The 12,945-nt window shown below is 42.3% G+C and overlaps 1 protein-coding gene across 1 annotated transcript in view; it reads left to right on the top strand.

The window, feature by feature from the left end:
• LOC146058553 (cilia- and flagella-associated protein 337-like) overlaps window positions 1-12,500 on the top strand; it is an 86,040-nt gene extending 73,540 nt beyond the window's left edge. The window contains exons 25-30 of the mRNA XM_083170836.1: window positions 1,115-1,256; window positions 2,310-2,349; window positions 3,486-3,574; window positions 3,828-4,000; window positions 11,333-11,436; window positions 11,846-12,500. Of these exons, the coding sequence (XP_083026962.1) occupies window positions 1,115-1,256; window positions 2,310-2,349; window positions 3,486-3,574; window positions 3,828-4,000; window positions 11,333-11,436; window positions 11,846-11,987 (690 nt within the window). The 3' untranslated portion in view covers window positions 11,988-12,500. The remainder of the gene's footprint in view (window positions 1-1,114; window positions 1,257-2,309; window positions 2,350-3,485; window positions 3,575-3,827; window positions 4,001-11,332; window positions 11,437-11,845) is intronic.
• The last annotated feature ends 445 nt before the right edge of the window (window positions 12,501-12,945 follow it).

The raw sequence follows: 12,945 nt of genomic DNA, 5'->3' as shown, positions 1-12,945 counted from the left end.
CTCCTCTGTTCGCAGTGCTGACTGAGTCTAGACTTACTCAGCGCTGTGATGGCCAGCGAAGGCTGTTTTCGTGCAGTGTCCGATAATTACTATTGTGAGTAGACAATGTGGGTGAAATTTAATAGGATGAGAGATTCAGAAAGTGAGAGATTTGGTAAGACATCTCCAGTTTTTTTTTTAAAGCGGCAATCATCTACACTGCAAAACCAGTTTGGTATTGCAGTGTAAATGATTGCCGCTTTAAAACATAACTGGAGATTTCTTACCAAATCTCTCACTTTCTGATTCTCTCATCCTATTAAATTTCACCCTGTGTGTTATTAAATAACTATAATAAAAATTAAATTGACACGGATAGGTTGATGTATTAAGCAGGGAAAATAGTCCAAAAGTAGTCCAGTGGAGAAGTTGCCCATAGCAACCAATCCAATCCATTAAGGAAACATTTATCAAGTACACCGTATAAACTGATATAGGTATAGGTATATGCTGATTGCTTGGTATGATCAACTTTTCTTTCATGCCCTACCATCCACTAGGGCATGGTGGGAGAGTAAAACAGTGTGCCGAGTGTAGCAAGGCACCATGCCCGAAGCATGGCAAGTGAAGCGAGCCATGCGAGGGGTCGCAGTGCTGCGTTTCAGTGTAAAAGTCGGTCGACATTCGGGGGGGGGGGGGGGGGGGAACGTGAAAAACCCCATGTTGCTCTTTTGACTGTCGACTTTCCCCATGTCGACCCAATGACCCTGTCGACCTAACCCAGGTCGACATTCATTCATGTCGACCTAATGCTTGTGGACCTAGTTGGTGTCTATTCAATGATCCATACCCCAAATATCTGCCCCAGTTATCTTTTTACCCTAATAGTCTGTGTTTCATATCACCACTAATCTGCCCATTTTCCTTCCTATATCTCCTCACTCAATTTACAGTATTCCTTCACCATGATCCCCTACTGCTGCATGTACATCACAATACGCCAGCAGCACGCACCCTCCCCCACTCTTATCATTTCCCATCTTGCCTTCTGCAGCCTTCTTCTACACACCATCCATTAGTTCTGCAAGTCGGAATACAGCTTCATATTATGTCCATGTTTCCTCTCTTCCTTTAGTCCAAGCTTGGAACCCAGATCAGCAGTCTTGCTGTTACTAAAGAGAACTCGCTGATATTTGTATCGGACAACATTGGTTACGTTTATGTCTATGATATCACTAAGTACGCGATACATGGGCCAGAAAAAGATCCTCCAATGTGTAAGATTAATTTTTTATTATGCATTATTTGAGTTAGATATTTGGTCATGTCTACAAACATTATACAATTAAATGGGTTGGGTACGAAATCAGATTGTGCAGTATGCAGACACAGGATTCTGCAGTATCCTGACATAGGAATCCAGACAAATCCTGGTTAGTATTTTCACCGTACCTCGAACCCTAACCCACCCCTCTCATAGCCTAACCCTACCCCCTTCCTGCAGCCAAACAATAACACCTAGAATTTGTCCCTAATCCTCCCACAGTGCCTAACCCTGGGGTAGCCAACCCTAGTCCTCGAGAGCTACCAACAGTGCATGTTTTGCAGGTCTCCTCACAGAATCACAAGTGAGCTAATAAGCTCCATCTGTGTATCTTTTAAAATGTGTCAGTGATTAATGAGTGCAGCAGCTAGGTTGTCTGGAAAATGTGAACTGTTGGTAGCTCTTGAGGGCTAGGGTTGGCTACCACTGGCCTAACCCTAACGCTTGTTACTTGAGGGATCTGTCTTGCTGACTGTTAGGATCCAGCTGTTGGTGTTCATACCTCCCAAATGTCACGATACCAGTGGAACAGTCCTGCTAATTGGACCCTGTCCCGCAGTACCTTTTATAGGTCACAGTGTCCTGCAGATGGGGGGGACAGTTGAGAGCGCCAGTGATCACTGAATATATGTCGTGTGCATACGCATGGCATCTCTCATAGTGGAGAGGGGAGCCAGGGGCTGCTCAGATACCCTCAAAATGATGAAAAGGAAGGGGGCTGTGGAGCTAGACCACACCGACCCTTCACCTCCTATGGCTCCACCCCTTACTGGTCGGCTGCGCTTCTGTTGTGGCAGGTCCCGAGTCCATTAAGCAGAAAGTTGGTAGGTATGGGTCTTCTTTAAATTCGATGCTGGTATTTTGTTTGGATCTCCTTTAAATAACATGTTATGTATGCTGTGTTTATGGGAGACATATATAAAGAATGTATTATTATTATTATTATTATTATTACAGCTACTACATGGTAACATGAAACACGTTGGAAATATTTTTTTTTCTGTAGGTGTTAGTCACTGGAGGGCTCATGTGAACATTATTACATCGTGAGTAACTATTCATTGATTAAATATTGCAAGTTGTACCACAAAAAAAAAAACTCGAGTGGCTTCTTAGTATTTAAGTAATCTTTAGAATTGCAGAGTATTTTGCGAATTTTATCAGTTCTTTTGAGATGTTCTGTCGAGCTCCCTGTATGTAGACAGCTGCATCATCTCACCCTCCAGACCTCTGATTAAGCGCCAACTCTAACCGATCCCTTTCTATAATAGTTCTGACCAAAATCCCCACGTTTGTCTTAAAATTGCAGTTTTCCGTGACTCTGCATGTGGTAAATCCTGGACATTTTTGCAACTAATTGAATAGGAAAAAACTTTCTTGCACCGCTGGAAAAAGAAATAAATGTGGCAAACTGAATTTGCCAGTGTAGCTGCAGGTTGCACAATTATGTGTATGGTGATTAAATATTCAGGATGTACAGAAAACGTTAATCAACAATAGTTAAAATAAAACCGGTGCCTTATTTTATTTTTTTGTATGTGGTGTCAGGATCCCCTGTAGACTTTTCTAAGAACAAAAATGCTCTTTGTAAGTTAAATCCCCAAATTTTGCTGCACTCAAAATCTTTTGAATAAGATCCAGATTTGTCATGATTGGTGATCGGCGAGATGGAAGTTTACAGAACATGCACAACATTTTATATATATATATATATATATATATATATATATATATATATATATATATATAAGGGAATGGGTAACAGGGCGGCACTCCAATCATTTAAACAGTAGAATTCGGTGCCTGGTCCATAATAGTAATACAGTACACTTACCCCCCCACTGCGGAAGGAGTCCAAACCGGCACACGAGTAGTGAAGAAAAAAGATGTGGTTTATTCCATAAGTACAAGAGTTATAACAGCGGTCCCGACAGCTGTTTCAACTGGGTCCTACCAGTCTTCATCAGGGTGATGAAGACTGGTAGGACCCAGTTGAAACAGCTGTCGGGACCGCTGCTATAACTCTAGTACTTATGGAATAAACCACATATTTTTTCTTCACTACTCGTGTGATGGTTTGGACTCCTTCCGCAGTGGGGGGGTAAGTGTAATATATATATAGATTATTTTTTTTTCTTAGACCTGTGGTAGAGCATTAACAATTTTTCAAATCATTCCTTAGGCTGGAGGTGATAGACGAAGACAAAGTGGTCTTGACGTCATCTGTAGACCGGGCAGTGAGGCTCTGGAGTATTACTGGAGAATGTATAGGTTAGTCTTTTTACTGCTTAAACTTTTTTAAGTTTAAATGCTGCAGTACCACCTAGTGCCTGACTTGCTCAAACTCAGTAGGATTATCCATGCAACCATTTTTCCTGGGGCTTCATGTGCATCTTACATTCCCGGTCAGAAATCAGGATTGTGTAACGTTTGAGTAGCTGGACAAAAATCACCACTTGGAAAGCTTTATAAATTTCAATGATTAGAAACTAATACTTCATACTTCATTTTCATGCTCTTCCAGGTACTTTTGGCCAGGCTGATCCCTGGGAGGTTTCTACCCCAGCATCATGGAAACATCCCATGGTCCCATATGACATCCTTATTGACCCACAGAGCATGCCCGTGCATCCAGTACTTGCGGAAACACCACATGAGCCAGAAGACAATACCTCTAAGGAAACCTCTGATGTCAAGGTTTGAGAAACCAGCAGTATACAGCTTCTGCCCTTATATATACCTGCCATAGCTGGAATCTGGAAATTCAACCATTGTACAAATCACACTCATCGCCTTTAGCTCACAGTCCTCTTCCACATACATTTATTCTCATTTGTTATAAGTACATATTATTTGGATGGTGACTAGAACCCCTCCTGCTACCTTTATTTACACAAAACGATACAAAGTGTAGTTTCCAAAATCTATGATTTCCAGCGATTTTTGCTCTGAGATTACAATAATAACATAATTGAATACAAAACACATCATTTGCCAAATTGCAGTTCATTAAATAAACTCCAAAAGAAAATTTATAAACTAGAAAAATCCAGAGGATTGAATATATGAAATATGGAAATCAGCTGGGCGTATAGGACATGTAAGGACAGTAGTTTCCTCATGTTTTATGTAATGACTTTATTTAGCATTAGGGATGCTTTGGCAGAGTGGAAGAACTTGGAAGGAGTGCAGGATAAGTGGGAAAAATTAAAAAGTGCAATTCTAAAAGCAACAGAACTTTGTGTCAAAAGAGTTAGGAAAAACACAAGAAAAAGAAAGCCATTGTGGTTTGCAAAAGAAGTAGCAAGTATTGTGAAAGCAAAAAGTTGGCCTTTAAGAAATTTAAGCAGACGCAGAAGAATGAGGACAAAGAGGTGTATCTTGTTAGACAGAAGGAGGCTAAGAAGGTAATCAGATGTGCAAAAGCATAGGCTGAAGAGAAAATGGCCCAGTCAGTGGGTAAAGGGGGGAAAACTTTTTTTAGGTATATAAGTGAAAGGAGAAAAACAAAAAGTAGAATAATTAGACTGAAGACAGAGAGTGGAAGTTTTCTTGAGGGGGACAATGTAATAGCAGATAATATTAATAATTATTTCTGCTCAGTATTCACTGCTGAAAGAGAGGGGAGCTGGTAAAACCAATAACATAATTATTCAACCAGTCACTAGCTACTGGAGTAATCCCAGAGGACTGGAAAACAGCGAATGTAGTCCCACTGCACAAAAGTGGAAGCAAGGAAGAGGTAAGCAACTATCGACCAGTGAGCCTTACATCAGTAGTAGGGCAATTGTTGGAAACACTCTTAAAACAACGAGTTGTAGAATATCTCAAAACCAGCAATTTACAGGATCTAAAACAGCATGGGTTTACTGTGGGAAGATCATGTCAAACAAATCTTATTGACTTTTTTGACTGGGTGACTAAAGTAATAGATCAAGGTGGGGCTGTAGATGTAGCTTATCTAGACTTTAGTAAAGCTTTTGACACTGTCCCACATCGCAGACTGTTAAATAAACTTGAAAGCTTGGGATTGGATTCTAAAATAGTTGAATGGATAAGAGCGTGGTTGCAGGACAGAAAACAGAGAGTTGTAGTAAAAGGAGTACAGTCAAAGGAGGGAAAGGTTACAAGTGGAGTACCCCAGGGATCTGTACTTGGACCGGTGCTTTTTAATATCTTTATTGGTGATATTGCAAATGGAATTGAGGGTAAAATGTGCCTTTTTGCAGATGACACAAAGGTATGCAACAGGGTAGACACACCAGGAGGGGTAAAACAAATGATTGAGGATCTAGGTAGATAGGAGAAATGGTCAAGAGAATGGCAACTACAGTTTAATGCCAAAAAAATGCAAAATCATGCACTTGGGTCTCAGAAATCCAAAGACTAAATATGCAGTAGTATAAATGGCACTATAATGGAAACTACTGAGGAAGAGAGGGATCTAGGTGTCACTATTTCAGGGGACTTAAAAGCAGGTAGGCAATGTAACAAAGCAATGAAGAAGGCAAGTCAGATGCTTGGTTGCATAGGGAGAGGTATCAGCAGTAGAAAGAAATAATTAATAATGCCACTGTATAGGTCATTGGTACGACCTCACCTAGAGTAGAAAGAAATAATTAATAATGCCACTGTATAGGTCATTGGTACGACCTCACCTAGAGTATTGTGTTCAGTTCTGGAGGCCATATCTCCAGAAGGATATAAATACATTAGAGACTGTACAAAGAAGAGCAACTAAAATGGTGCATGACCTACATCACAAAACATACCAGGAAAGACTAAAAGATCTTAATATGTATACTTTAGAGCAGAGAAGGGAAAGGGGGGACATGATAGAAACTTTCAAATATATCAAGGGTTTTAACAAGGTACAGGTGGGAGACATTCTTCACAGGAAGAGAAGCAACAGAACACGAGGACATGCACTGAAACTAGACGGAGGAAGATTCAGGGGAAATGTGAGGAAGAATTACTTCACAGAAAGAGTAGTAGATAAGTGGAATAGGCTACCATCAGAGGTGGTAGACGCAAATACAGTAGTACAATTTAAACATGCTTGGGATAAGCATATTGATATCCTTACAAAAAAAATAAGGATCAAATATGGTTTGAGGTAACATGTTTAAAAAAGGGGGCAGACTAGATGGGCCAAGTGGTTCTTATCTGCCATCAAATTCTATGTTTCTATGTAGCTTCTGTCAATTCATCAAGCTCTGGAAACTGAAAGTGTCATGGTTATCTTATGATATCTCCTGGTTGGGACGCCTTGCTGCTTTTAAGATGACTCTCCTGACCAAGCTCATGCATTATATATTGCTCCATCCCCTTTTTATTTCCCAAAAAATATTTAGATAAGTGTCGTTCTATTTTATTGAGTTACGTATGGAAGACACATCCACCTAGATCAGCTCGGTCTAGAATGGTCTTGCCTCGTGGTAATGAGGGACTAGCTATTCCTGACTTGGTTCTTTATCATGAGGCATGTGTGTTGGCCCAACTTAAATATTGGTCTGACATGACTTTTGAAGTGTGTTGGATAGCCATCGAAAGGGCAAGGAATTAACTTTTCTAGGTGACCTTCTTAAAATACAACCTGGCCTACGACTATCTTCTCTAGCTCTTCTCCCATCTGTGAAATCTTATCTGCATATCTGGGACATATTGCTCAACCGCAGTGGCATAAGTTTGTCCCAGTTGCGCGGAGGCAAGATGTACATTGGTCCCCCCTCACACACATATAACATTATATAGATTATGTATATGCCTGTTATGAATGATAGATAGATAGATAGATAGATAGATAGAAAACACATATTTCAGAAGCAATATTGATGGCTTTCAATTAATAGATTTAAACTAGCTGGGGAGTAGAGGTGCCCCCTTGGGAACAGGAGCCCGGCGGCAGATGACTCCATTGCCTCCCAGAGTTCTGCCTCTGGTCAGCCGTCTCTCTGCTCCTTTATATTCCTATGCTTCTATTTCATTGCATGCTTTAACCAATTTGATTCCTAATCTTGATCTTTCAGCCTGGTATACTAGGAATATGTCGGTTTTAGATGACCTGTTGGATGGTACTATTATGCTCCCCTTTTCTATACTTCAGTCCCGTTATAACCTTTCCGAATGGGGACGTTTTTCATTATGTTCAGGTTCAACATTGGTGCAAGGCAGAGCCGGCCCTAGCCTAAATGTCGCCCTAGGCAAGATTTTGGCTGGTGCCCCCTAGCACTGCCACTAGTTCCGCCTCTGACCCTGCTCCCCTTTCCCAGCACCATCAACCCTTATGATAGCAGTCATCATTTTGGTGCTCCTACCCGCAATATTTTAAATAGAAACAGTGCACACATACGGTGCGCGGCCCAAACAGGGGTGTGTTTTTGCTGGGAAGGGGCATGGCCACAAAATAGTACCCCCAATTCAAATTATGCCACACAGTAGTGCAACTTTATTCCCATTATATCATGCGATGGTGTCCCTTATTCACGTTACATCACACAGTAGTACCACTTTACCTTATATATATATATTACTCCTCACATTATTCACATTATACCTTTAGAAAAAAAATCCTGAGAAAATATTGTATTTTAAGCACCTCCATGGCCACACTGCAACCCAGCACAAAGCAGTGTGTGCTGGGCAGTGGAGAAGAGCTGCAGCTGCTGCTGTCACTTAAGGGGAGGGGGCCTGGGGCCCCCACTGGGCCCTTCCATTAGACTTTGGCCTGGGTAATTTTGTACCCCCTACCCCTTTCTCTCGGCACCCCTGATAATGCCCCTTACACATGACTCACATTATTAATGTCCTTATAAACATAATGCCCCTTACACATTATGCCAACCTTTATTAATGCCATTCATACACATAATGACACACATAATGCCCATTACACATACGTTGCACATAATTAATACCCTTATACACATGACACACATAATGCCCCTTACACATATGTTGCACATGATTAATACCCTTATACACATGATACACATAAAGCCTGTTACACATATGTCGCACATTATTAATGCATTTATACATGCCACACATAATGCCCCTTACACATATGACGAACACTATTGCACAACCAACCCACCCGCAGACAGCACTCGCACAGCCGCTAACACTGTGACCTCTGCCTCTGCTTGGATACAGATGTTTCCTCATACATCTTGCCTCAATAGGCCATGCAGCTCCTGGCCAGTTCTGCTAACTTTTGGTGCCTTTTTTGCTGAAAATTCCTCATGTGCATTGTTATGTGACCAGAACACACAAGGAGCTTCCGATTATTAAATTGATATGCGGCATGCCTATAGTCTGTGTGCGACTGTGGCTGTACCTGCATACAGAATGCTATGTTACAGTGATTTCCATGAATACACTATTTCATATGCAGGTACAGCCTCACTCACTGTTAGTAAGTAACCTGAGCATAGCATGCACTCCGGTCCGGGTTTTTGCTGTTTCAGTAGTGACAGGCAATCTGTTCACAGCAGGAACTCCGGCCCTGGTTTTGGTGCTCACAGTCTGTGATGTCTGAGTGGGGGCGTGGGCAGCACCTGCTTTATAAGTCTTCCTTTCTGGCTAGACAAGTGCTGCTGAATTTGTCTCACAGCTCCATCAGTGTTACCTTGAATCTCTGCCAGTTCAGTTAGAATCCTTGCTAGATAGCTAGGATAGAAACTGCTCAGCCTGTGTGTGTTTGTTTGCCTCTGGAGTTTCTCTTGTTACAGCTTAGGCAGGCTGCTGGGATCTGTGGTGTCACCTTATACCCCTTTTACACCAAAACGCCGGGTCGCACCCGGCTTTTTTAGACCCAGGTTCAAGCCGGGTGCGACCCGGCGTTTAGTGCAATTTACACCGGGCGGACAGCCCGGCCCGCTACCGCCCCCCCCCCCGTGCTTGGAGATGACAGGATGATGTCATCTCCAAGCGCCAATCACCGCCGCCGCTGGACCGGAACGCTGCTGGGGGCAGCCCAGCACTAAGGTAAGCTGCTGGGCTGCCCCCAGTCCCCGCGCACACTCCCCCCGCCGTTGCACAGGAGGTGAATGGATGCCGCACACAGGCATCCGTTCACCTCCCTCCCCCGCCGCCGCTGCTGTCTGCAGGGTATAGCAGAGAGCAGCGCCGGCTGTCAGTGTCAGGCTGACAACCTGTCCAACCTGCGGACGCTGCGGTCCGCAGGTTGGACGTTCCCCATTCATGTAAATGGGAGCCAGGTCATCCGACCCGGCGTTCCCATTTACACCGCCCTCTACCCAGGTCCTAGCCGTGTTCTACCCAGGTCAGGACCTGGGTAGAAGTCCCGTGTAAAGGGACACGGCGTTAGGGATTTACACTGCCGAAGATCCGGGTCTGACCCGCCGCTGACCCGGATTTTTCGGCGGTGTTAAAGGGGTATTACAGACCCAGAGCTTGGCTGTAACTTGGCAGCTCCCACAATAGTCATTCACCTCCTCCAGTGTATTGGGTATTCCACCTAGCCTTTACATTGGGGAGGTCATTGTGTGGCTGTTTCTCCTTAAGCCCTTGTGGGCATCACACAGTATATTTTATTTTGTGAACCACCTTTTGAGTATTGTTACTCCTGTGTATTGCACTTAACACCTTGCTACACCATATACATATTGGTACGTACAGAATATAGGCATGCTGCATATCATTTTAATCAGCAGAAGCTGCTGGTGCTCCTAGGCATTCCAAATGCCCTAGGCGTTTGCCTATGTCTATGGCCGGCTCTGGTGCAAGGGCTTACCTAGACTTGTGGAAGTCCCATGTCCGATATCCCAGGCCTTTGTAGCACGTTTATCTCAACATCCCACCAAAGACCCTTTTTAAGCTTGGTCCCTATCTCGAAATCCAATGCTCAGCTGAAATGGGAGAGGGATTTGGTACTTTCACTGTCTGATGCTCAGTGGGAACAAATTTTTGCTTCATCTTATTGAATGTCGAGATGTTTGAGCCATACGGAGATGCATATCAAACTTCTGCACAGGTTATACAGTATTTAACTCCTGATAAACTACACACTTATTGGCAATCCTGTTCAAAATACTGCTGGCGTAATTGTGGTGAAGTGGGTAATATCTTTTATATTTTTTGGACATGCCCCCATATCAAAAGAGATATTTGCCTTGATTAGTAAAGTGTTGAAACTGTCCTTATCCCCATCTCCACCTGCTAATGTATTACCCCACCAGATATTTGTTGGGGCACATTTGTATAGCAGCTATTGTGGCATTAGCCCAAAGCTGTAAGCAACCTTTGCCCCCCACTTTAGAAATTTGCTCCCAAAATCTGGAAAAGGACAAAAACTGTCGCTCAGACACGGTACTGTACTTGAACCTGTTTGATTTAAAAAATTTGACTGAATGTTTTTGAACATTTTCCTGGGGTTGTGGGCACATTTCGGATTGTCCGTTGCTCCCATCCAGTACCATATTTCTATTCCATCCAAGCAACTAGTCGGATGAAAGTTGGTCTGATGTGTGGCCAGCATTACTTAAGATTATCTATATCTAGTTTTCCTTAATGTCTAGTATGACCTACAGTTCTGTTAGATGCAATATCTCTTACAACTGTTTGGCAGGCAGGAGCTTGTACATGTAAATCTATGGCTGCGTCTACACATTGCATTTTAGCAGGATGCAGTTGAACAGGAGCTGTTTAGCAGGATGCTTACTCAAGAGGATATATACACAAGCCTGCTGCATCCTGCTGAAATGCAATGTGTACACACAAGAAGCTGCATCCTGCTAAGCAGGATCCTGTTCGCTGCATCCTGCTAAAATTCAATGTGTAGATGCAGCCTTATTCCAACCAGACTAACTTTCGATAAACCTGCACCTGTTTATACTGACCAAACCTTTTTCATTTGGTACAAAAGTGTGTGTATATATATATATATATATATATATATATTACGGTTATTATTTAAATCTTGTTTTATGTAGCGTTTGCCTAAGTGTTTCTACCTGTATAGTCTATGTGCCTTCATGCATGGTAACACAATGATACATCTTGCAGAATGACATGAACTACAGTACCAGATCCTTACATCTCACTGTAACAGAGGAGGATATCCAAGAGGAAATTAACAAGAAGAACTTCTGCCAGGGCCATGGAAAGCGGTGAGACCTCTTCTTATACCTTTTAACAGTAGCTCTTAAAATATTGCAAAAGATCCATAAGATTCAGTTTTGGAAAGTCCATTTCTCCATGGAAAACAGTTATTTCCCCAATCAGTAATCCCCCACCGATGAATTAGCTCTTTACAATATTCAGATGATAAATGTGTGTAGAGGATATTATCACTCCTTATCAGGATTGATCCTATCACTGCCTCAGTCTCCTGATGAGGAAAACATTAACAATAGCTTTATGTTACAAAACCTTATTGTTTACTTGCTTTTAGCCACAGACTTCAATTGGTGGCTGAACCGTAAAACACTTCTCACACCTTGGAGTGCAAGTATTTTGTTTTTAATTTTCTATTCATAAGTAACAAGTATATTGTCCCTCGTATATTCTGTTCTGCAGGTTACGTCACGAGCAGTATAGACGGACAGCTCACTCACCGCTTGCACTATTGATGCATCCTGACAGCTTACCTTTCCCAGGCAGCAATCAAACACCAAGCCCCTCACAAAGCACTCAGCGGAACAAGACCACCCGGCGGTAGACTACAACAGGCCACAATACTGCACCAAACACATCCAGCTGTCTTTAGTGGTAGACACTAGAGACAGTTTTACTGTCAACATAAAGACTACTCTGGAGAAGAAAAGATGTGAGAGTGCTCACTCTTTCATGAACCGTAAAATAGGAGAATCAGCTAACCAAGGCATCCACCAACACCCGTAACCACCTGCCTGGTATGGTTGCACCATTAGCGACCACTCTAACAAGTGTATTATCTGATCAGTCACCAATCAGTATCACAACGAGAGCGATCGCTGGAAGATAGTTTTCCTGCAGGTGTCACTCACAGAGTGACCTCCAGGCCCCTCTGCCTCCCTGCGTCCTCCCTCAGTGTCTGCCGTGCTATGAACGATAGTCGCAATGTTTTCCGATGTTCTGATGGTGGTCACACGATGTTCCGATGTTTGAGATAAAACCTAATTCTTTACAAAAAAAAAAAACATTTTTTGTTTTATAAATAAAATCATGTTGGATAAATTTACATGTTCCTGGTTTATTTAGAGGAAAAAAAACAATTTCTGAGAGGTTTTATAGAAAAAATGATCAATCGATTGGTTAAAGCATATGGTCCAATCCAAAAGTACAATGTTAACATCCATTTCTCCTATAACAAATATTAAACTACTAGCTGATCCGCCCGTTGTTGCCCGGGAAAACCTTGTTTTGTTTTTTTTAATTTCCAAAATTGCTGTAAAATGTTGTCTTATGCTGCGTTAAAGGCTCAAGATTGTAATTTAATAAAACCTCCACCATAATGTTAGAATGTGTTTGCATTGATACTCAAGGCCAGCAATGAAATCAGGGGTGTTGTTGTTGTTTGAAACTTACCACTATCTTGTGTGTGCTGGTAAATTCCACATCCACTCCTATGATGCATTTATTTTTGTGTGTGTTATACTGTTTTTGTGTGTTGTAGTGTATGTGGGTGTGTGGTGTGT

The sequence above is a fragment of the Crinia signifera genome, chromosome 2 (genome assembly GCF_055691185.1).
Source record: "Crinia signifera chromosome 2, ASM5569118v1, whole genome shotgun sequence".
NCBI classification, from domain to species: Eukaryota; Metazoa; Chordata; class Amphibia; order Anura; family Myobatrachidae; genus Crinia; species Crinia signifera.
This window is presented reverse-complemented; position numbering and strand designations above follow the sequence as displayed.